At 40.7% G+C, this 27005-nt stretch overlaps 1 protein-coding gene across 4 annotated transcripts in view; it reads right to left on the reverse strand.

Annotated features, from left to right (window-relative positions):
- Positions 1-27005, reverse strand: part of LOC124619553 (synaptotagmin 1-like) — a 473464-nt gene that overhangs the window by 105847 nt on the left and 340612 nt on the right. For all 4 annotated transcript variants that reach the window (XM_047146029.1, XM_047146031.1, XM_047146030.1 and 1 more), the window contains exons 5-6: positions 19644-19745; positions 8056-8250 (exon numbers count right to left, since the gene is read on the reverse strand). In XM_047146029.1, coding sequence (XP_047001985.1) covers positions 8056-8250; positions 19644-19745 — 297 coding nt within the window. The remainder of the gene's footprint in view (positions 1-8055; positions 8251-19643; positions 19746-27005) is intronic.

Consider the following 27005-nt stretch of genomic DNA (forward strand, 5'->3'; position numbering starts at 1 on the left):
GCTATTAAGATAGATACTGTACGGGAACAGGTGGAAATGGTTCTGCAATTAATACAAAAGCAAGACGCCATGTCATGTGCAATTGCGCAACTTCCTGAATTGGCACGTACACAGGCTAACCTAAAGGAAAGCGTTGGACATCTGACAGAGCGTCAAGACGTTATAGACCACCAAATTAACGTATTAACGGGTAAATTATCCAAAATCACATTAGAAAACAAAAGGCTAATGTGTGAAAACGTTGAGCATAATGTTAAGGCAGCATTCCAGAGTTTATCTGGCAAACAGGAAGAGAATTTGTTTGCGAAAGGACTTGAGGAGGTGCGACACCAGTTAGGTGCTGATTTGGAGCATTGGAAACAAACGATAGAAGAGTCGATGCACGCTTCACAACAAAGCTCAGAACAAATGAATACAGGGCAGCAGCAGAAGTTGGCAGCGACTATAGAGCCAGTTACTGCCCATTCGCACACAATACCGACTTGTGTAAGTAATTCAAACATTAAATTGCCACAAGCGGGCTGTTCGCATGAATTCTTATCTAACGGAGATTACGAAAGCCTTTGCCATGCCGAAGAAAAAATGATAAAGCATCGGCAATTCCAGATTTTTAACCCTGACAAAAGGGGGGTCCATCCAATTGTTTTTATTCGAAGTTTCAGAGGCGTGTTACCCAGAAATTGGTCAGATTGGCAGAAGATCAGTTTTGTTACAGGATATATACAAGGTTCGGGGGCGATCTGGGCCTCGGACATGACTTCTGTTTGCTCGACATATGACGATTTTGAGAAGGCGTTTTTAGCAAAGTTCTGGTCAGAAGGGGTACAGGAACATCTAAGGCAGGAGTTGCTCTACCCAGAGCCTTTCTCCTTTTCGAAAGGAAGCCTAAGAAAGTATTTCGAAAAATATATAAATAAAACGAGATACTGGGACAGACCTATGCCTTTGCCAGACATAATAAACATACTTAAGGCAAGACTACCAACTAGCATCCGGAATCAATTGATTTACGGCAATGACAAAGACTTGGAGTCGTTCCTCACGACGTTAGACCATATAGATATTATCGAAGAGAACAACCAGAAAGCCCGTAATAACAGATTCCAATATAGGGAGATAGAACCTCCACCAAACGGTAGGCAAGGTGGAAGTATGTGTTATGCCAATGGCGATCAATCGACACTTAGAAGGAATGAACAGAGATCGTTAAGTAATGGAGAAACCCCTCAAAATCTCAATAGTAATCCCGGCAATGGTCTTGCGAGGGGCTATTCAAGGAACAACAGGAACGGGAAAAGATACAATCCCGTGTGGGGGAACGAAAGAAATTTCAGACCCCAAGCCTGGAATAATAACGATAATAGGAAGTGGAATCAACCGGGAGAAATGAATTCAAATAGCCAACATCAGTGGGGACAGACATCTTCGAATCAACCGGTAATTACCGAAGTGACGGATGATGTCAACCAGCAGACAAATCAAAATCCAACAACCCACTCGTGCCCCGGAGGAGCGGTCAACAATTGGTTGAGGGGCAACAGGATATGTGTACCCATGTTAACGTATAATGATGGATGATTACTGGCAGATGAACTGACCGAGGACTTAGAATCACAAGATGAGGATAAGGAACAGGTGGCAGTAGCCGAAGTGCAAGTCATTATGGAGACCGTACCTATAGTGGCGGTTTTAGACACAGCTGCAACCACAAATGTTATTTCGGAGGCACTATTCAACAGGATCAGAAATATAAGACGAGTACCAATTTTTCCAGTTCAAAATTGCAGAATAATAGGCGCTGTTGGGGCTCGATCGGCTAATGTAAAGGTGCAGTCACTACTTGGTGTGGAATTCGGAAATGTAGCAATAGTAAGCACATTCCTGGTTGTGAAAAATTTGGTGGTAGATTGCATTATCGGAGTCGACAGCCTACGTCAATACAGATGCAGAATAGATTTTAAAACAGGAAAAATTTGGTTGAATGTTAATAAACGAGAAATTGAGTTGGAGTTGTTGAGAAAAAAAAAGCCTTACGAGAAAATATAATTGTGGGATCAGTGTGCAAGTAATCAGGACGGCCCAAAATTCGAAAGAGCATGTAATTAATGAGTTCCAAGTCAAAGAAGATTTCGGTCAATTAGTGTTTGAAAAGTTAAATGAATCCGACTGCATTATCGAAGATCAGAAGAAGCAGCTCAATGAATTATTATTAACGTATGAAAACGTTTTTGATGAAAGGCCAGGAGTTATTAAGGGATACATATGCCATCTCTACGTTAAGCCGCACGAAACGTATTGTAGAACTTTCTATCCTGTTCCCTGGAGGTTAAAGGCTCAAGTTCAAAAGGAAATAGATCGCATGTTGAAAAGTGGTTTGATCGAACCCTCTACAAGCCCATACTGCTCCCCACTGTTAGTCGTGCTAAAAGCAAATGGGACTGTTAGACTGGTACTCGATGCCAGAGAAATAAGTAAAATCATAATTCCAGTGAGAACACATCCAGAAAACATAGACGAACTTATACAACGGTTCCAGGATATTCAATATTTGACGAGCATTGATTTGCGGAGCTCTTATTGGCAAGTCAAGCTGGATGAGTCATCAAGGAAGTATACGGCTTTCATTTATTCCGGAAGAAGTTACCAATTTACTGTAGTTCCTTTCGGGCTCAACATTAGTGCCAGAATCTTTATAGCAGCTCTAGATTATGCACTAGGCCCAGAACTCAGAAGCAGGATAACAGTGTTTGTTGATGATTTGCTTATTGCATCGAAAACTTGGGAGGAGCATATTACCTTACCGAACCGAGTGTTGGATGTGTTCAAAACCATGGGAATAACTGCTAACCTACAGAAATCCCATTTTGCAGTAAACAGAATCAAGTTCCTGGGGCATATAATTGACACAAATGCAATTTTACCAACCACGGAGAAGCTAATTGCGATTAGTAAGTTTCCAACACCCAGGAATAGGAGGCAATTAAAAGGGTTTATGGGCCTTGCCTCGTTTTTTAGAAGATTCATAACAAATCAGGCGATGAGCGCAGCAGCTGTAAATAATCTGTTGAAGAAGGATGTGCCCTGGCTCTGGACATTAGAGTGTCAAGAAGCATTCGAAGAGATAAAGAAGCAATTAGTAAATGCACCGCTTTTGTACCATCCGGACATGCAAGAAGAATTTTACTTGTCAACAGATTCTTCGAATGTGGGTATTGGAGCGTGCCTTTTCCAAGTACGCAAGATAAATGGAAAACTCACCTTCTGTCCTATTGCGTTTGCTAGTCGTGTTTTGTCCAACTGTGAACGAACTTACACGACGACAGAATTAGAGGCTCTTGCGGTCATCTGGGGATTTAAAAAATTTCATTATTATCTATATGGGTCAAAGACTATCGTATATTGCGATCATCAATCATTAATGTTTTTACAAACGTGTAAACTGTTACACCCCAGACTGGCTAGATTGACTCTCGCTCTGCAACAATACCAATTTAAGATCGTGCATGTCTCAGGACAGCAAAACATTATTGCTGACGCTCTATCAAGGTCACCACAGGGTTTGACCAAAGATATTGAAGTAAATAATAACTCAGAATTCCCTGTATTGCTGCTGCAGGAAAATCCATATAAGATGTACTACGTCAATTTGTGTGCACATATGGCACAGTTACAGAAAAGAGATGCTCAATGGGGAAGTGTCATTCAAAGGTTACAACAGCAACCTTCGGATCAGATGGCAAATTATTACAAGCTGGTAATTGGCGTATTATTTTTCCGCTGTGGAAGGCTAAACAAAATCCGTTGGTGTGTTTGTATACCTGAGGCGCAAATAGAGAAACTCGTATGGTTTACCCATTTAACCTGGGGACATTTCGGTGCGACAAAATGTGCAAACAAGATAAGTGTGTACTGTTATTTTCCCAGCATAAAGCGCAGAGTGCATGAGGTCTTGAAGAAATGCATAATCTGTCAAAAAGCAAAGCCGGATTCAAAAGGGAGTAAGCACCCATTATGCTCTATATTAATCCGAGAACCAAAAGAATTAATTTCGTGCAATCTGTGTGGACCGTTACCTACTTCAAGAGGAGGTGTTAGATACGTGTTGGCATTTCTCGATGTGTGTACGAAATACGTAAAGCTATACCCGATAAAGGCGGCTACAGCCCAAGTAATTGTATTAAGATTGACAAGGGATTATCTTCCACATGTTGGTATACCTAAGGCGATAATGACAGACAATGCTAAGATATTCACGGGACTCCGATTGAAACAGGCTTTGTCTCAAGTCGGTGTGAAACACATACTAACATCATTTTACCACCCACAAGGCAATTTGGTTGAGAGAATTTTTAGAGAGTTCAATCGATTTATGAGGACCTATTGCCATAATAAGCAGACTGCGTGGGCAAATTATGTGCAAGAATTTGAGCAGATATACAACAACATGCCCCACTCCTCCACTGGATATACACCTCATGAATTGATGTTTGAGGCAAAAGAAGAAAACTTCTGGACTGAACATATGCCCAAAACTCAGGAAACTGAGATGCCTTGGGAAGAAAAAATAAGGCAAGCCATCATAAATATGACACAAAAGGCTGATCAGAGAAAACAACAATATGACAAATTAATAAAAAGCGTACAGGCGTTCCACGTCGGAGAGAAGGTACTAGTCAAAAGACATACCAAATCATCCTTAATAAAGAAGAGTATAAAGAAATGGGAGTTATTATATACTGGCCCATACATAATTCTACAAATTCCGAACCCTGGGGCTTATCTGTTAGCATACCCGGGATCTAACAAAATTAAAGGGTTATTTTCCCATAACGACTTGAAAAAATTTAATGAAGATTAGAAGATAGGGAGGAATGGTGTTGCGAGTGACAGAGATGAACGCTCGAAAAAACATAAAAATAAACTGTGTGTGTTTAGTGTTAGAAAACTTTTAACTGAAATAATTAATCAGTGACACAGATTGTAGAAATAGTGACTAACTATTACTATCGAGTGCTGCAAAGAAGACAGTGGAGATAGGCTTCACCTGTGTTTGGGTAAATATGGAACTTTAGCATTGCTAATGTCATCAAGATTTATAAAGGATCTGAATGACCTTCAAGAAGAAAGAAATGTTTTCCGAAAATGACGCTGCATAATCAAAAGAGGTTCCCAGTGAATGTTCATATATAATTTCAAGTGCACGCTTAGATGTGTAAACGTGTGAAATGATGCGTTTAGGCAGTGAATCATGAGTGACGGTTAACGCAGCAAGGATAATTTCCCACGCAAAACAATTGACGCCGGCGCGAGAGTTAGAATCGATATAGACGACACAGATATGCTTTTTAAGAGACTCGCATCAAACGCGAGGGGAAACTGATTGATGTGAACTTCAAAAAAGTGTCATAATTAGATGTTAAGAGTTCTTGATTTACTGTTGAATGTCAAAAGAAACTAAGATTCATAGAATTAGTAGTTATTTAATGGGTCTTGTTCACTTTGGAATTTTGTTTGAAAATACATTTCCATATATGTGCATATATGAATGCCGGATGAATCAGAGAATAAATGAAAGAAGAGAATCCACATTCCTCACTACTAATAACTTTTACATTACAGCAATCAAGCGGAGAAATATATGTATTTAGGATAAAATTTTTATGAGTATAGATAAATGATATGATTTTTCAAGGAAATGATGGATTATGTCTTTGTATAAAATGAACCACACTTTCCATTATTCAATGATTTGAATCCAAAATCTACTGCAAGTTGCATGAATCCTTTAAATTACGAAGAACAAATCATTGACAGAAAATGTGTCAGAATTTTTGGACTTACAAGCACAAATGGTGATGCGAAGTCCAAAAGAAAATTCAAACTAGAGTAATTATTATGATGTTTTCGGCAACAGCATTAGTCAATGGATAAATGGAAACTTTAAGTCAATGGCTAAATTCCTTGCAGTACATCGTAAGAAAAAGGATGCATGAAGCCATAGGGATTTTGTTTTCAAAAAGGAGAATCTTGGACGGTGGAACCTAACCAGTTCTTTTACAGGAGGAGTTTCCCTTTCGGTCATTGCTAATTCTTTTGGAATGAATGTTGCATGTGAAATCTGGTATCCCTGTTCCTTCTACTCTTCCCATTGTGGGCCGCGTAGAAGCCCGACTACAAATGTGGACGTCGGGGACATGCAAGATCCGGGGGAGTTTCAGCATCGCAAGATATTGTCCTGGGAACAAGATTGTAAAAAAAGAAACTCGAGTTATTTATTGTAATTTTTTTTTTTGCTAGAGGCACAAATCACTCTTCTCCAAATCGTTATATAAATCGATCCCTATCTTTCCTTTAGAGATCAATTTCAAAATTATTTTTTCTCTTCTGCAGGCTTTCCTATCTTCTATGTACCGTAGGCTGGGGGTCTAGGCTTAAGAGGTTTTCCAAGGTTTCCCTGCTTAAGAAAGTTCCCAAATGGTTAGACCCTGATAACAGTCTCATGAAAGATCATCTTCCTTGGTTGTGCACAGCAAACATAACACCTTGATGCACGTAAAAGCAATACAGCCGCGGTACCTGTCTCTTCATTTCTTCTGTTTCCAATGTTTATTTTCTTCATCTGTCTTAACCATAATTAATCTTTTTCAGTCGGAGGACTGACACTCATCACTTCCGTGTTACCCACACTAATAGATAATTCGCGAAGTGTGTTCGGTAAATCAAAATTAGGCTCACAAACTTTGCTTGCTGCAAGGGGCATTGTAACGTCCCCACAGAAAATACCCTCTACCATGCACAAATTAATCACTGTCAATCAAACCATCCACATTCATTCACTTTGGAAAAGTATCTGATCTGATTTTCTCGTAACATATGCGGCAACAGCTAGACGACGCCAAAGTATTTTCTAGCACGTTTATTCTTTGAAATAACAGAGATGCACATATGCATTCTCCATGGTTGTTAGAGTGGTAACTAGGACAGCTTCTGGAGTAGGGATTGAGGGATTGACGTATTTCTGAGAGATACATATTCTGATTTTCTTCTCGCTAAATCGAGCGAATTAACTTGTGTGCCACTAGCGGTTTGTTTGAATAGAAAGAGAGTGTAAACGGAAAATAATTAAGACGTGGAATCACCGGAGATCTGGACATGTAATGGAGATGGATTTAATACACAATTTCCTTCATAAATAAGGTTTGTGACTTTTTGTTCCGGAGTGAATGAACGAATGAGTTTTTTTCTGAACCATTTGATGATCACGTTGGCCCTGTAATTAGTGGGGAAGTTTCAGCTGTGTCGAAGAGAGCCTGCAGTCACTGAGTCTGTGTTAAATCGTCCAAAAAGGCTTCGTACACATCTGGAATTCGCAATCTTTCGTAAAAGGAACAAATTGTCCACACGATTGATTCTCCCGATTGAATACAGTGTTTAACAGTAATAATAAATGTAAAGATCTTTTGCAGAAAGCCAGCCGCTGATTACCAAGACGAAGGACTCCACCAAAGATCCTATTTGGCTGATTTCACGTAATGAAATATTATAATAAAAACTGTACATAGATAAAGGAGAGAAAGAGAGAGAGCGAATGAAAATAGAGATAATATTAATAATCCTCCATTAGTATAACTTTTCGCCTGTCGTATCACGGATCAGGCAAGACACGGGAGGCCCTTACATTACTGTATAGATTTATGTGTGAAGGTGAAAGGGTCTTAAAGACAACAGATACACGTCTATACAGACAAGACATTGCACAAAGTTAGAGGCTAGCTGCATTCATCATCTATTCATAGAGGAAGAGACAACTTATTATTATCTTGTTAAAATAGGCCGCCAGTAGGAAAATATAGTGTTGTGGATACTGCCAAGATTTGAATACACCAGCTGATATGCAAGCAATGTAAATGACAAGTACTACCACACTCATTGCTGACAATAGCACAACAGCATAGTTTATTTCATTCAAATTTTTGTCTCTGGTGACACTTAAAGTGTACTGGAAAGTCATTCAATACTAAAATAGTTATCTCTATGTACAATCACGAGACAAACCTTAAATGTGAATGTTTCATTGAAGACAGGACTCAGTGTTTTCCGATGCACTTTTGTTTCAAACTTCTTTTTTTTATCAGGTAGTAGATAGACTTTCACATAGGGATCTGATGTTCCTCCCATGTCAAGTGCAGGTAGATCCTCTGCCTGGATTACGGTTACAGCCAAGCTATTTGAATTGAAGTCATACTCAAGCTGCAAAATGGTAATTATTATTTTATTATTATGATTTAGACACTTCTAAGATTATTATTTAATAAGAATTATCAATTAGCATGCTGCAATGGTAATTGTTGTACACACACATTTGTGGAGAAACTTCACAGTATTAAATATTCAGCAACTTTAATTTAGTATTTAAAAATGGCAACTTGGTTTTGGAAGAAATCTAAACTTGCATGTGTGAGGAAACAATCTACATACCTAACATTATGTAGGTGTTGGTGATTCTCGGCATATTTAAAAAAAATACTACCTTGGAATGCTACAGCCAAACTATATCCTTTGCCAGTGCTTTGACTATATTTTACCATCTTCTGAAATGAGGAATGTTCTCACCAAAATTCTTTCTGTTCTTTCCAAAATGATATTGTACTGCCTACCCAACTTACTAAATGTACTGATACATCCTTATGGCACTTTGTCTCCAAGTCCTTGCGACATCAATCATATCTATGTGAAATTGTGAAATTGCTAGTTTCAAGACTTGCCAGTGTGTTTATTCAAATCCTGCCACTAGTATTCCTTTTTCTATTAGAGGCAACCTGCTATACCAACCATTTTGTATATCAATGTTTCTGCAGCCATCGTATGGTTTTTTTATGCAAGTGTAAAGACCAGCCACTGAAAGCGCAACTTTTAAATTTGGTCAAAAACAAACTTGACCATCAGGCTTCAGAGAGCATTGCTCAGCTCACCACAGTCAACTTTACGACTGCTTTACAATAGTTGCATAGATGGAAACCATCAATCCTACAAATCGCTTGGCCTTGCCCTCCGTTTGTCCCTACTTTCTGCCTACCTCTTCCTTAGCTCATTTCTAACCTCCCTCTGCTTTCTCACCATCATTTTACTTCAATCTGAATCCACTTTATTTGGATGCCTATGAATGTATCTTCCAAGACCTACTTGGACACTCTCTTATACTATGTATCTTCTACACATCTAAAGGTAATTTTTTATGGTCTCCTCTATCCTGCAACCATATGTGTATTATACCCCAACCTCACTGATGGAGAAGGAACTACTAACTACTACTGTCATTCTCTCTCTCATCCACTCCACCCCTTCTTTCCACAGACACACACCCATCTTGATTTCTACATTCTGCCCCTACACTGTACCATGTGGTGCTGTCTTTATCTCTAGAAATGTAACATTTAGAATTTAATCATCTAGCAGACTGAAGCTAATGCATGACGATGCCATGGAAAGGAGCTATACTCATTCTTTATTGACATAATAGAGTATGGATTATCTTTTATTATGTAATTCAATTTGAAAAGTATTTCAGTTTTATTGGCAACATGTTGATTTCCAGCGACTTTCATTTTTTAGTAGAACATTAGTAACAATCTAAATCACAATACCTTTAATTTTATTGGTGCTGGCTGGTTTTAGTTATTCATAACCATCATCTTACCAAAATTGATTTGAGTTGGTGATGGCTACCTTTTGGTAGTACACAACTGTTCTGAACACCGGCTCCTCATGTGGTCTGAGTAAATTAATTTTGGCCTTATGATGGTTGTGATAACCAAAACCAGTCATCAACAACAACACTAAAGGAACTGTGATTTAGACTGTTACTATTTGTTCTTATTTTAGTTTTACATACTTTCGTTCATGTTAAGATTCACAAGCTTTTTTTTCTTAATTTATACTGTAAGTTGTATGGGCATTTGTAATGGTAGTTTACAATATTTCAGTTGATTTACGTACTTAATTTTTTTGTTTAATAATAAATAAACATTTATGTTAACACACTTCGAACATCAGTATTTGTAAATCCTCATAACTGTTTTCTGTTGATCGGAATTATGCTTCAAATTTAGTATAATAAATACACAATTTCTAGAAGTAATCTTTCATGCAGTAAATCCAGAACATCCTAGAATTCTTAATACAATATATGCTGTGTGATACCATTGAAATAATATATAGCAGTATTTGCAATTTTCATGAACAATTGGTTTGGATTCCCAGCACATGTTTTCAATCACATGTCTCATTGTTTTGTATGATCTCATAGGATTCTTCCATAATACAAGTAGTAATAATCCAATAATACTCATGTAATCAAATAAACTGATTTTATTCAGTTGTTACAAAACTACATCATGACAAAAGAAAGTAAACAAGGAACTGTCAAAAAGTAAAACAAGCAACAAACATAACATCGGCACGGTTTGGTCAGTAGATCAAAGAACAATATAAACACTATTAATCTTTATCCACAGATGATGCCTCCTGTAATCTTATTTTTTCTTTATGACTTGTCAACATATTTTGCTTGTTTAGCAATTTCTTGTGGATATTTTCTTTCCCATTTTACTCCACAATTTGTCGTCTCTTCTAGTCCATTTACTTTGTTCCCCAATAACATGGCATTGATCTGTGATACTGCTATGTGTACTCATGAGACACTATCCTATGTCAGCTTATTTATGGGCCATCTGGAGGAATCCTTCCTCTCCAGTCAATAGATATAACCCCTTATCTGGACTCATGATACGGAAAACTTTTGCTCTTACCTTCATAACATCAACATCTACTCCCAAAATCTACTTCAGCTTGTCCTTCTCAACTCAACGAGCCAACTTCCTACATCTTCCGTGCCACGTCCTCCTCTGAAACCAGTACTTCTGTTAACCAGCCACTGACCAGCACTCCTCTGATCACCCAATATCACCCGGCAATTGAAATGCTAAACCACATTCTACATCAGTGCTTCAACTACCTCTCATTGTGCCCTGAGATGACACCCTACCCACATCACCCAAAGTTGTGTTCTGGGAACCACCCAACCTACGGAATATCCTTGTCCATCCATATTCTAATCCTGCTCCCAGTCCTTCACCTCTTAGGTCATTCCTTTGACATTGATGCAGATGCAATACCTGTCCCATACTTCACTCACCACCTCCCACTGCCGTCCAGTCACAGGCATTTCCTACCCTATAACAGGCAGGGACATCAGTGAAAGCAGTCATGTTATACAAGGACCAGTCACATTAATGTGATGTCCGAGTTTGACTTCAATGTGCAATAACCACTCACAGATGACCGGTGGCAGCACTAGCAGGGAGAGTATATAAGGCATGTTGGGGGATGTGGTAAACAGCACAGTCGCTGTTGTAATGCGGAAGCAGAGTGATTTATCTGACATCCAAAAGTGCATGATCACTGGTTTGTGGGCCAACAGCCAAAGCTTTTATGAAATAGCTAAGTCTGTAAACAGTTCATGTGCTGCTGTAGCTAAAGTATACCATGCATGGCAAGATGGCACTATCCAAGACCAGCACCAAGGCAACTGTGGTGCACCATGGGCCATAGATAACAAGGGTAAATGACAGCTGCGGAGATGTATACGGGTGAACAGACATGCAACTGTTGAGCAACGGACCACCTAAATGAACCCTGAAGCTATCAACAGTGTCTCTCAACAATCATTCAGAGAAAGTTGCTGTGTACAGGTCTCTGTAACAGCATGGCACCGAGTTCAGGCACCCATGCTGTTCATCAGGGATGAAGGCTGGAATTTGCATGCCAATACCACCCAAGTGAACCAAGAGTGTCTCCTCAACAACCATTCAACGGATGTTGCTGTGTATGGGCCACTGCAGCAAGGCATCTGGTTCATGCAACGATTCTGTTCATCAGCTATAAAGGCTGCAATTTGCATGCCAATACCGCAACTGGATGTCCACGGAATGGCAACATGTGGCCATTCCAGATGAATCACATTTTATATTCCATTAGACACATGGCAAACACACTGCAACAGTGCTCAGAAAGTTTCAGGCGAGAGGAGGGAGTGTTATGGTCTATGAAATTTTTTGTAGCATTCCTTTGGTGATATCATCATTCTGGAAGGCACAATGTATCGTACATATCCTTACAGATAATGTTCACTCCTACATGCAGTTTGTTTTTCCTCAGCCTGATGTAATCTACCTGCAGGACAAAGCAACAAGTTACACAGCTTGCAGTATATGCATGTGGTTCAAAGAGTACCAGCATAAGTTTGCCACATTCCCCTGGTCACCAAACTACCCAGATTTAAGCCCAATCGAGAACCTGTGTGACAACATCAATCAGGCTGTTCATGCCATGGATTCTCAACTGAAAAACCTACAGCAGTGCACCACAGCACTGGAGCTGGAATGGCTCCACATCCCTGTCAATACCTTCCAGAACGTGACCAATTTTTTTCCTGCATGTCTAGCAGCGGTCCATTCTGTAAAAGGTGGTTATTCAGGTTATTCAGGCTTTTGATTGGTGCAGTTACTGCAGAGCATTCAATGTGCATGACAAGTAACTAACTGTCTACTTGCATGAATGACCACTGCCAAACTCTGGCAAACAGCAAACATGACCATTGAGGTGCCAAACATGCAGCACATCACAACACAAATGACTTCAACAGCTTCTTCACTATGCAAGCCATTTGGTTAGTCCCTTCCAGCACTAATTTCTCTGAAGTATGAAGGTGGGAATTGTATCATCTGCATTTTCTGTGCTATCGCAATCTCCATGGCCTAAAACTCCACTAACCTGTTTCCCATGCCTCACTTTTCATATTTCCTTCTCTCCTCTGTCCACACCACTCCATCCAGATCACGTATTGCCTTCTCCCACTACTCTTCCTCCCCCCTCCTCCCACCCATGTAGGCATTCGTTCTCTCTCTCTCTCTCTCTCTCTCTTTCTCACTCCTTTCTCCCCCATCTGTCTCTCCTTCCCCTCTTCAGTCCCCTTCTGTACCCCTCTCCCTTTCTCTCTTCCCTTCCTGTCTCCCTTTCAATTCCACCTCCTCTCCTTTGTGCCTTTCCATTCACCCCCTTCGTTTTCTATGCTGTCAGAGCTCTGAACTTCTTTCTTGTTGTGTAGCCGTTTCATCATCTATGGACAAACTTGCCTCAAATTATCCCATTACACCCTCCCTGCCTTCTGCGTCCTTCCCTAGCTCCTCTCCTCCTCCATCTCCCCAGGCGACCGCTACCAATAAGCAACAGTCAGTCTTGCCATAGCCATGGGTGTGTGCATTTGGGTGTTTGTGTGGTTGTGTGTGAACATCCACTAAAGAAAGAGCAAATATACTTTGGGGCTAGTAAAAATAGTTTCCTGCTGCATGCTACACATCAGTTAGCTGTAGGTGAGTGGTTGCCTTTCCTTTATTTTACATACTATTTCAATTTTCTTATTTATCCCACGAACAGTGAACTGTGAGCTGTGTGAGCTAAAGACTAAGTTTCCACCACTATTTTGTAATGTGCCTTGTTACCTCAAGTTATCTTGTAAGCATCTCTGTTTTAATTTGTACAGTTTGTGCATTATATGTTTCAGACACTTACAGGGTGAGGAAAAAAGGAGTTCACAACTTTGGAACAACACAGGAATTTACTGAGATAACTTACAGAAGAATCAGTAGATGTGTCACTTTGTAGCAAACAACCTCAAATTTGATTCATGAGGAGCATCAGTACCCTATTCCGCCACCAGGTCCCGTGTCCAGCCATCCTGATTCAGGTTTTCCGTGATTTCCCTAAATCGCTCCAGGCAAACGCCGGGTTGGTTCCTTTGAAAGGGCACGACCGACTTCCTTCCTCGTCCTTCTCTAAAACCGATGAGGTCGATGATCTCGCAGTTTGGTCTCTTCCCCCAAAACAACCCAACCCCAACCGCCACCAGAAATACCAGCATAGTGCACAGTTAAAATGGCCACTTTCACTGGTGTGGAGAGTGCTCGCTGTGTGTTTGGTTTCATGAAACAAACTCTGCAACAACCATTAAGTGTAAAATTCTCACTGAACACACTAAGGAACCCCCAATCAGGCCTACAATTTCCTCTGGGCACAAGAACTTTTTTGAGATGTATTGTTCACAGCAACATGATACGAGATCTGTTCAAAAAATTCTGGAACTATGTCCACAAAATTTTTCTATCCCTACGTTTTACTTACTGTTCATGGTCTCCTTAGAAATAGTCTCCTCCACAATTGATGCATGACTCCCAATGCTATTTCCACTTACAGAAACAGTCTTGGCACACCTCTTGCTGGATCGCATGCAGCACCATCTGCGAATTTTCTTTTACCTCATTTATAATTGTAAATCTTTGTCCTTTTAATGGGGTTTTCAACTTTGGAAATAAAAATGTCCACAGGGGCCAGGTCTGGAGAGTATGGAGGACGAGGCAGCACAGTGATTTCATTTTCAGTGCAATACTCATGCACCAACAGGGATGAATGTGCGGGTGCATTATCATGGTGCAAGAGCCATAAATTGTCTTCCCACATTTCAGGTTGTTTCCTTCTCACATTTTCCCACAGGTGTTGCAACACGTCCCAATAGTACCATTGATTACCTGTTTGTCCCTGTGGCAGAAATTCATGATGAACTAATCCTTCAAAGCCAAAGAAAACTATCAGCATGACTTTGACATTTTACCTGGCCTGACAAGATTCTTTTTTTATTTTTTGTCTTGGAGAACCTTTCTTGACATATTGTGAAGATTGAGCTTCAGTCTCAACATCTTAACTGTACCCCATGTCTCATCACCAGTTATGAGCATCTAATTCTCATTCATGAACATCTAATTCTCATTTGTGCAATTCAAAAGCTCTTCACAGATTGTGAGGCGAAGGTCTTTCTGGTCTTGACTCATGAGTCATGAGGCAAGCTTGGTGACACCATGACATATTCCAAGATTCTGTGCCAGTCTTCGACTGGCATGCACAATTTCATTGATGTTGCTGACGTTAGCATTTCCGCTAGATGTAGAAGGGCATCCTGAACGAGGTCATCCTTAACTTCCATTCGGCCATTGTTAAACCATGTGAACCATTTGCAACACTGAGTACGGCTTAAGCCCTCATCAACGTAGCCTTCCTGCATCATTTTGTGTGTCTCTGTAAGGGTTTTCTTGACTTTCATCCAAAATTAATGCAGACACATTGCTCCTCTAACTCTGCCATCTCGAAATTCACAAGCTGTGTGACACAATGTTCTACTTATTACAGCAGCGAACAATTACTAATAGACTTACAACAATGAAACTTTGGGAAGTCACATATTAAACACAGGCATATGCAGGGATACCAACTGCTATTCGCTCCAACACCACTGGCGCAAAATTACAAATGTTCTGGAATTTTTTGAACAGAACCCATAAATCACCAGGCACCCATGCAATGACGGTTGTGTTGAATGGGTTAGAGACAGATTTGCCCGCAGTCCTCAAAAATCAATATAATGTGCATCTATGATACTGTCATTCCACAAAAGACTGTTCAGCAAGTGCTCCATAAACGTTTACACTTCAACCATACACATTCTCAATGGCACAGCACATTAGTGATGCAGCTAAGACTGCTCATGGGGAATTCTGTGCAGAAATGTTGCATTGGACAGAGGAAGATGAGACATTCCTGAACACAATAAACTTCTGCGATGAGCGAACATTTCATATTAGTAGCATGGTGAACACCCAAAACTGCAAAATAGAGGGCTGTGAAAATCCACATGCAACTCTGGAACATGTTTGTGACAGCCCCAAAGTTAATGTGTTTTGCGCCTCTAGCAAACTGAAAGTGTATGGCCCTTTGTTCCTCACGGAGAAAACTGTCACTGGTATTGTGTATCAGGATATGCTTGAAAACTTTTTAATTAGACATACTGTTGAAGATGACTGGGATGATGGTTTACCACCAGCAAGATGGCGCACCACCTCATTTCCTCACAGAAGTTTGAGGTTTCTTCAATAATTGCTTCCCACGTCAGTGGACTTTCTAACTCCGGGGTTTCATTAAAGACAGTTAATATGTCCCTCCTTACCTGAAAAATCAAATCTACACTACTGTTGCCCAGATTATGCACGATTTGGTGCAACAAGTGTGGGGGGAAATTGATTACCGGTGGGATGTATTCCATGTCACAAATGGTAGTCACACTGAACCAAAATGGCACTTGACAATTTTGTATGAAATCTGATGTTATTTACTACAAAACGACACATCTGCTGATTCTATAAGTTATCTTGACAGACTTCTATCTCATTCAAAGTTGTAAAGTCCTATTTGACTCACCCTGTGTAAGAACCAGGGAACTGAACATTAATAAGACTAATGCTGTTCTTGACAATGCAAATAATGTATTAGATAATGTATTTCTTCAGCTATATACAGTGAGCTCATGTTGTTAGAAAATTTTTATAAAATGCAGGGAAACTTGAAGATGATGAATGGTTGGTGCAAAGAGTCACAGCTGTCTATCAGCTATAAGAATGTAATCTAACAGATATCATCTGGAACAGTTTCCAGACACTCTCTAAGTCTGTTTTGCATGTAAACTGCCTTACAACAAGTATGTCTGTTCACCTCCACACTATGAAGCTGTGTTGCTATTCCTTCATTTTCTTTTCGGCTTTGTACCTTACTCTGAGAGAGAGAGAGATATATATATATGGAGAAAGGGAGGGAAGGAGAATATATTTAGGAGTAAAAGAGACCACTCAGAAATATGAGAAGCACTGAATCATTGGCAGGCCCACACAAAAGAAAAAGAAACATGCTAGCTTTTAGATTAAATCCTTTGTCAAGGTAGAGTGCACCCCCCCCACACACACACACACACACACACACACACACACACACACCTGTGTCCCTACATATTGTGCCAGGTGGACACCTAATGCAAGGACAGTGTTTCAGTTGACAGTCTACAGTGGGGTATGGGTTAAGCTGGGTAGGATGGCCATGGGGGGGGGGGGGGGGGGGGGGGGAGAAAGACAGGAGGCAGGAAGAGGGGTTGGGGGTGGGTAGCTAGTGGCTCGAAGGGAGGCAGCAGGAAGGGTTGGCAGGTGCATGGGTTAGGTGGGTGATGCATAGGTAACGTAGCCAATGGGGTGTAGCACACAATATAGGTGACATGAACTGGGAGGGGGTGACAGGACAGAGGAAGGAAAACTATTGGTTGGAGGGTATGGGGACAGTGGATTAATGGAAATGAAGAGGAGAAGGGCTACATGAGCAAGGAAGTGTTGCAAGCATAGCTCCCATGGATCCAGACGGCCTGGTTGTGAAATGGCAACTGAAATGAAGCGTGTTGTGTTCAGCTACCTCTTATGCCACTGGGTGGTCACTTTGTTCTTGATCACAGTCTGATGGATAGCTGGTTGCCATACCAGCAGGAAAATCTGTGCAGTGATTGCAGCGGAGTTGGTACGTGACATGGTTGCTTTTGCAGGTGGCTCTGCCTCTGATGGAGTAGGATAACCCTGTGATCAGACTGGAGTGGGAAGTGCTGGCTGGGTGGATTGGACAGATCTTGTGCCTGCATCTTCATAGGGATAAGATCCCTGTGGCAAGTGGGAGTGGCATAGGAATGGACTACGATGTTGTGTACGTTGTTTGGGTGATGGAATATCACTTTACACCAAAAATATTACTTCCATACAACCTGGCCATCCGTGGGCAGTGTATAAACAGTGATGAGAACTCTCTTGCCCAGTAAGCTGAAGGTCTCATGAGGGCCTTTGTGGACAGGCATTACCCCCAAACGCAGTCTCCAAACAGATTTCCTGTGCCACATCCTCACACATCCCTAATCCTCCCAACACCCCCAAGAATCACATACAAATGAGCCACCTCCTCATCAAACAACTGAACCATATGATAAAAAGGAAAGTGGCAACTTTCTTTTTCATAATATTGTTACATTCCATCTTGGACTTTCCATTGTTTGATTTTAACTGAACCATATGCTTTGATTATCTGTCATTATGTCCAGAAATGAGATACATTCTACCCAAAATACTTCTCATTCCTCCTAAAGTGACATTCCATCACACGGCCATCATATACAACATCCTGGTCCATCCTTATGCCACTCCCAACCTCAACTGCGGGATCATATCACTGTCAAGTTGCAGGTGCAAGACCTGCCCAATCCACCAATCCAGCAATTCCTACTCCATTCTTGTCACAGGCTTATCTTACCAATAAGAGGCAGAACCACCCATGAAAGCAGCCATGTCACATACCAACTCCAATGCAATGACTGCACAATTTTTTATGTCAGTATGACAACTTACCAGTTGACACTGATGAATGACCAAGAACAAAGTTAACCACCCAGTGGCACAATATACAACTGACCACAAGATGTTCAATTCCAATGACTTCTTCACAACCTGGGCCATCTGGATCCTTCCCTTCATCACTAGCTTTTCTAAACTATACAGATGCGAGTTATCCTCACAGAATATCCTTCACTCCTGCAATCCTCCTAGCCTCAGTCTCCATTAACTCACTGCACCCACACCTCCACCTAACAGTTTCCCCTTCCTCTGACCTGTCACTCCCTCCCAAATCCACATTTCCATCACCTTCACCATGCACTTCACTCCACTGGCTCCAGTGCCTATGCAACACATGACTAAGAAATGCACCTATCACCCCTCCCTCCTGCATTCCTACCCAATAAACCTGCTGTCTCCCTTTGAGCCACTAGCAACCCACCCCCAAGGACAAAGGAGAGAGAGAGAGAGAGAGAGAGAGAGAGAGAGAGAGAGAGAGAGTGTGTGTGTGTGTGTGTGTGTGTGTGTGTGTGTGTGTGTCTGTGTCGGTTACTTGATGCTTCCATTATTCAGTTAAAGGTCTCCCTTAGTCCTAAATATTTATTTTGTAGAACCTTCCTTCCTATAATTGGAGAGAGACTATAAATAGACAAAAAGAAAACAATATCTTTCTGTTACACGATCAGTGATCAGACACTAAGCTCAGTCACATCAGTCCAGTGCCTTGAAATATATGCTCACAGTAATTTTAAGTTGAATGATCATGAAATGTAGTCATAAGGACACAGATACCAGACTGAGCTTCTTTTAGGGAAAGTCCTAAGGCAGTGTAGTTCACTAATTGAGGAGGTTGCTTACAAAACTTTTGAATATTATTAAGTGATCTGACAATTACCAAGTTGTATACACACAGAGGAGATTAAATGAATGACTAAACACAATCATCATAGGTTTTTTAGTCAACAAGAGAGCATCACAGAAAAGCTTACACTAGAAATAACTGCATTTCAATAGCAGTCAAGAAAAATTACTTCCACAACCTATATCTGTTGTAATGACCACAGAAGGAAAATGAATTGTTTAGGTGAATACAGGTGCTTGCTGCCAATCTTTTTTGTTAAATACAACTTGTAAATGTGGCATGAAGGAAGAAAAACAAATTTATACACCTTGTGTCCTCCACAACGCAGTGTAGGGCAGTTTTCAAAGGACATATGTAGATATACACATGCATATAAGCATAGTATGAGAATAAATGAACACGTCCTAAAAGAAACAGGATCAATTTACCTTATATTGAAGACGTCCAAGTTTAACTTCACTTTGTTTACTTTCAGCTTCATCTCCCCCCTCTTCAGCATTTTCGGTAAGTTCCTCTAGATCTGGTTGAACCTACAATCATACATAAGTTGTTTTATATGTAAGTCAGATATTATAACCTTTAATCAAGTTCCTAAAAAAGTTGTTGACGTTCTGTGGTCTGTGGGTTTATTTTAAAATCAGATGAAGTAAAAATTGTAGTTTTCTTACATTTTTGACTGATTTGTATTTTAGGTATTGAAACATTAAGTTATTTCAAAGTTTACTTTAAACTACACTAAGATAGTTTCAAATTTTAGTATAGAATTTAACAACAAATTGTAATATGTGATTAACACTCCTCATTACTTGTTCACAAGATGTTAAGAATGCACAAGTGGAATCTCTTGATATTACCTGAAGCACAAGCGAGGTCATTAATGACTTACCAAATGTGAAAACAGTTTCAGTATGTGACATATAACTGACAAGTATGTATTCATAAAAACATTGTACACACAATGTTAAAGGCATACAAAATATTGTCAATACATCCTCAGACCACAGATATACACTCTCTAAGCTACGATCTACCTAATGTCATGACTTAAATGTTAATGTGCTATGCTATGTTTTTTTCTTGTATCTAACATAAATTTCCATTTCATTTGCCACTCTAAATCTCAAAGTGCAAAGGATGCTTTGTATCCAAAGCAACTTCTACTTTCCTTGTACTTCCTTCTCTTTCATTCCTTTCATTTATTGCTATTAATTTTGTTTTACTGCAGATCACTCTCCAAGTAATTAATTATCCATGGCGAGACTGTACACATATTTTTAACTAAAAGTTTCTACATTTTTCATGATATACATTTTAACAAACAAATATATGGAAAAGCAAGCAGTCAGCTCAAGCTGGTTGATGCATAACATAGAGAAACAATTAACATCACAGAGATGTTATGTGTATCTGTGTGCTGTGGATCTGTCAGCTTCAGATACATAGTTACTTCTCTTATTTTTGTTGATTATTTTTATCCTGGAATTTACATTATTGTAGTATTATTATTTTAACGTATTTTGAGACATTTCCTTGTTTGTTATTTAGTTATTGCTATATGTGGAGCCATTCTAGTGAGCTGTATGTGAATCTATTAACTGTAGGTTTATACACATTGTTGACACATTGATGTGTACACTATAGTGTACAAATTCAGTAATCCATTTTAAAAGTACAATAGTTTCAAGTTTTACACATTGATAAACGTAAGTACAACTGACCATATCTGTTAACAGTTATAACTGTAAGTGGCCAGCATCATAAATAAGAATTTACTAAAATACCACTGAAACAATAAGCTTATTTTCTTTCAAAGATAAAATAAGCAAAAGGAAAAAAAAAAATCTGAGAAGCTAGTGAAGTTATTGAAAATGCAGGATATAAAAGACATTATTATGCTGAAAATGAATGGGGATGGATGAGTGTAACGAGTTATGTGTATTGCTTGTATGACTCCTGTTACATTTTATAAAGAATCAAATGTGCCAAAATGAAATACTACAAAATAGACTCAACTCTTCTCATTATAAAGTAACAACAGGCTGGTAACTTTGAAAGAAAGTTAAAGCGAATGATGGCTTTCAAAAGGAATAAACAGGAAGAAGCTGGTAGAATTATGACTATTGATGGATTATCCAAGACAGCCGTACATGACCTGCAACTCCACTGACACACACCAGGATACAATGAGAGGGAAATTAAGAGTGAGATGAGAAAAAAAAAAGAAAGAAAGAAAGAAAGAAAGAAAGAAAGATAGATCTGACAAAAATTCAGAAGTTAGAAGTGGCAGGGAGGGTATTAACACGCCAGAAATTAAAAAAAGGAGAGAGCAGGAATAGTATGTAGATGAGATGAAAATGTACAGTGGCATAGAAAATGGAGTTGTAAAGCAAGAAGTGGGGTGGGGGGAAAAGTGAAAGGAAATAACAATAAATTACACCACATAAAAGAGAAGTGTAAGCAGAGAACTGAGACAAAATGAATGAGAAGAAACAAAAATTTACACAAGTTTCCATCTTTGAAGTTCTAAGCTACCAGTGCTGGAAAGAAGAACCTGAATAATTTATGTTGTATGAAAGACATTGAGATGATGGCTATTGTATCAATATGCTTTTTAACATGGTTTTGTATGCTACTAGTGTAGTATTTCTGTTTGCAGCTCCTTATTTTTGCTTATAACACAGTAGCTGCCATGATGATATAAAAAGCTGATAGTGCTAGCACATCATCACATTTATGGTATGAGTTACCTCCCAGGTCTTCCTTTGATAAAACATATGTTAATAGTGAAGTGTAGGGTTCAAGCACCGCAAGCCTTTTTGTCATTTTGTTAATAGTAATGGTCCAAGAACCGCAAGCCTTTTTGTCATTTTGTTAATAGTAATGGTCCAAGAACCGCAAGCCTTTTTGTCATTTTCAAGTAGTAACTACTGAGTGCCATGTTGTTGGAAACAAATATCCTTGTAATATACAAAAGTCTACTCTTAATGTACCTGTCTGCCACTTAGTGCCTCATCTATGAGATGAACAGTAATCAATCCTAATTCATGTTGTTGATTTCCTTACGAAGACATTCTACTGGCCATCCACCTTTTGATGAGTACCTACCACACCATATTCAGCTGACAACTACCGTCTACATTAAGGACATTGTCTATTATTACTTTGCATGAAGGTTATGAATAAGAAATTCATGAAATATTGCTACAAGATGACACTGTCAGTTGACTGATACCCCGAGAAGATTTCAGCAATGAAATTCACCAAGAAAACCTGCATTCCCATATACATTTCTGTAATTTATTTTATGACACCTGAGAAGGCATTACTAAATTGTATAATTGAAAAATTGTGCATTTATACTCCTGTGTTGTTGTTTACCTCTTTTCCTAAGATTTACTGGCTGGGGCCATAGGATACACACTGGCCGAGTGACAAAGATAATAACCTAATACTCTGCTCTATTATCCTGCCAAATCACAATAAATCAAAACTCTTAATGAAACACTGTGCACGTGTATCTGTGCATGTGTGTGTGGGCGTGCATGGTGTGTTGGAGACTGCTGGTAATGTAATAAATCCAGTTACATAACACGAAATTACAAAATCGGTTTTACTTGTTTATTATTTTGCTACATGTTTAAACTTGATCAATTTTCTTCTCCATTTCACTTTGCTTCCAGGTAATCACATTCTCAGGACTACAGAAATGAAATACCCTCTTCAGCAAATATTTGAGCAACTACTCTTTGTCTCCTCATTTATATTTCAGTCCCATAATATAATCTGACAATGTCTTTATATGTTACTTACTATGCTGGGTTTGCAAATGGTTTGTTTCATCCAAAAGTGTACACTTTCCTGGCCATGCAACATCTTTATGATGCCAGACAGAAATTATGGCACTTGTCACTGTGTCTGTGTTAAGAAAAGCATTCCATAATAAATGGAAATGTGTGAATCTTTTTAGACAAAAGAGTGGGTAATAATATGGCATATTGGAATCCTGAGTAAAACCAACCTGCTTTCAGAAAAGATGTGTTGTATTACTTATTGAATGCACCTCATAGAACAAAGATGTAGATCAAGATGACAAGTGTGTCAGGATGCCAAGCAGTAGTTATAAAAGAAAATGAATTTCATGTTTATAGAATAAACAAGAAGGATGCACATTCAAAAAGTCAGCAAGCTAATGAGATTAAATTACCAACCATTGAAGATCTGGGGGGGGGGGAAAAGCTTTAGGTAACAAACATTTGCCAATGACTGATACCTCATTGTTTAACCCAAGAACAACAGGCTCGGTGTTTGCAATTCTGCTAACAGAAGCTCACAGATTTTATTTTGGCATGTCAAAATTTATAGTAATGAAACATGACTGCAAAAAATTTGATTCAGATATAAAGTGGAGCTTCCCAGTTTAAGTAGAGTCAGCATTAATGAAGTGAGCAAGAAATGTGGGCCATGCATCAATATCACACTTGAAGAAGAAAAGTAACTGAAGGCTGTTATGCTTGGGTTTGATTTACTAAATGTTGCAAAATCAGGAGAAAAGGTCAAAATTGAGAATATGTGGAATCCTGTTCCACTAGTACAGTATGCTTTCTCACAGGATGACTATAAAACAAGCATATATTGATGAATCCCCTGTCACTATACTTACAAGTATTCCCCAAATCTGATCACATACAGGCTGTCTGGTACTTGTCTAATGGTAGTTTGATTTAGTCTTTATTTCAATATGACTACTTAGTTTACACTTGTGACTGCCAGCTACTAGTTTACTGCTTGCAGATCATGTCTGCAGGAAGGCATCATCTATTTTGCTTCCAGTGTAGACCTAGCTTATTGCAGTAGCCACCAGAAAGATCGTGGGAGGCGCACATCGGCACGGCACGTCACGGATGGTAGTTGCTGCAAGTAGAGTCCCATTCACCAAAGGGCATACGAGAATTCGGCCGCAACCTCTGCCAGCGGAACAACAACAACAACAACAACTCAGGCAGCACGTGCCGTGCCCAGTCAGTTCACATCAAGCATGCCTAGGAGACAGTTCCCAGTCTACACTAGGTGAACTGCGACGGAAAACATGAACCGTGTTACTACACAAATGGCGACGAGTAGGGTCGTTCTTTCGCATGTTGCATCATTGTTCTGGTTTCGCAGCTTATCCACGGCATGGAGGATTTAGTGCGGGTTCTGGTTGAGCAGCAGACGGAGCTCATGGCCACCATGAAACAAGTGCTTCCAGCATTGCTCTCCATGCAGTCTGCTCCAGCGCCATTCCCTCCTCCCTTTCCCCTGTATGACGAGATGGCGGAGGATTGGGACGCATATGAACATCGCCTTCAGCAGCATTTCCAGGCATTTCATGTTGCTGATGCTGCGGTGTGTCGTGCTCTTTTCTTGTCTTGGATATCGCCCTTGCTGTATCAAGTTTTGCGGCAGCTAGCACTGTTGCAGGAACCCTCATCCTTGTCTTTTGACGCATTGTGTTCATTGCTGTCTTCATATTATCGCCGCCGCACGCATGTTGAGGCGGCTAGGGTCGAGTACTATCAATGCAAGAAGCAGCCCCATCAGTCTTACCGGGCGTGGGCCGCTACCCTGAACGGTCTTAGTCACAAGTGTCATTTTGTCACGGAGCAGTCGCGAGAGTCGTATGCCCACGTTATGGTTGTTTGTTCGGCCCCTGATAGAGAGGTCTGGCAACGGGCCCTGCAGTTGGAAGACCCTTCCCTTGAGGAAGTCCTGTCCATTGCTCAATCGTATGAAGTCTCTCACGCCGCAGGTCAACAGTTGGAAGCGTGGTGCGACGTTGCGTTGGTTCAGGGTGGCATGGCCACGTCCACTGCATCCAGGGTGGAAGACGTGCGAGCGGTACAATCCGGCTGTTAACAGCCGTTCCTGCACGGTGCGTAAACAGAGTACCGGCCGCCGGCCCCTGTTACAGTCCTGTGCATCATGCTATATACATCATGATTGGTCAGAGTGCCCCCAGCGTTGGGCCATTTGTCACAAATGTAATAAAAGAGGACACATTGCTAAAGTTTGCCGCTCAGCCTCAAAAGAATCGAAGGAAGCAGGTACAGAGGACATGGACGTTGACATTCAGGAAGTTTCATTGGGCCAGGCTTCCGACGCATCGGCACACAAACTCTTTATCGAGGTGTCTGTTCGGTCTCGTCGATTGTAACTGCAAGTAGCCACGGGCGCGGCAGTTTCTTTGTTGAATGCACAAACTTACTCCCACCTTGGGTCGCCCCTGTTGGCGCCAGTTTACCAGCGTCTAAGCAGTTATGGTAAACAATTCATTCCCCTACTGGGTCAATTCACTACCGGCATGACTTACAAATCAGTCACTCAGCGTATTACTTTTATTGTTGTCAGTGATGCAAGCTCTGCTAACCTTTTTGGCTTGGATGCCTTTCAAGCATTCGGTTTTACTATCGCTGACACCATACAGTTGGTCTCCGACGACGTTCCCTATCAATCATTGGAATCTTTGATCTCTGACTTTCCGGATATCTTTGAGGAGGGCCTGGGGTGTGTTTCAGACTTTGAAGCTCACTTAACGTTGAAGGCGTTGGCTCGCCCGTGTTTTCTACATCCGAGGCAGATCCCCTTGGCTCTCCGCCCTCAGGTGAAAGAAGAGCTTGACCAGCTGACAGCCCTTGGGGTCGTTCTTCCCATTTCTTCGAGTGAGTGGGCTTCGCCCCTCGTTATTGTCAGGAAACCCTCAGGAAAATTACGTCTTTGTGGCGATTTCAAGGCCACCATTAATTCCCAATTGGTGGTAGACACCTATCCTTTGCCTCGTACTGATGAATTGTTCTCCGCCATGGCAGGAGGCCAATATTTTTCGAAAATTGATCTTTTGGAGGCTTATCATCAGATACCACTTGATGAGGACTCCAAACGGCTGGCGGTCGTCAACACCCCGTTTGGCCTTCACCAATACCAGCGGTTGGCCTTCGGAATATCCAGTGCCCCGGCGATATTCCAGCGTTATCTTGAGCAAGTTACGTCGATAATACCTCATTGTATTAATTACCTGGACGACATAATTGTCACAGGCCGCAGCATGAAGGAACACTTGCACAACCTTCGCACCCTCTTTCTCAAATTCAGGTCCGTGGGCTTGCGTTGCAGCCTGCGTATGTCAAACTTCTTCCAACCGTCCATTGAGTATGTGGGCTACACCATCTCTCGGTACGGTGTCCAGCCACTAGGAAGTTTGGTCCAAGGTATTGTCGACCTTCCGTGACCCACTTCGCTGAAGGAGTTACAAGCTTTTTTAGGCAAGATTGCCTATTACCACCGGTTCATTCCCGGGGCTTCCACCATATCCCGGCCCCTGTACTGCCTTCTACGCAAGGGTGTTCCTTTTGATTGGTCGCCTGCATGCGAGCGAGCGTTCACCTTGTTGAAGGGCCTCCTCACGTCAGCGCCTTGTTCAGCCACTTTTGTCCCCCATCAGCCATTGGTCCTGGCAACCGATGCTTCGCAGTATGGGGTGGGGGTGGTCTTGGCCCATCACAACGTGGATGGTTCCGAGCAGCCACTGGCGTTTGCGTCTAAAACTCTTAGTCCCGTGCAGGCCCATTACTCCCAGGTGGAAAAAGAGGCTTTGGCCATTGTCTACGCTGTTACCAAGTTTCACCCTTTCTTGTATGGCACCAAGTTTCAGTTAATCACTGACCATAAGCCGTTAATATCATTATTTGGCCCCACATCTCAGATTCTGGATAGGGCGGCCCACAGACTACAGCGCAGGGCCTTGTTCCTCTCTA

Source organism: Schistocerca americana, chromosome 6 (assembly GCF_021461395.2).
Source record: "Schistocerca americana isolate TAMUIC-IGC-003095 chromosome 6, iqSchAmer2.1, whole genome shotgun sequence".
Classification (NCBI taxonomy): domain Eukaryota; kingdom Metazoa; phylum Arthropoda; class Insecta; order Orthoptera; family Acrididae; genus Schistocerca; species Schistocerca americana.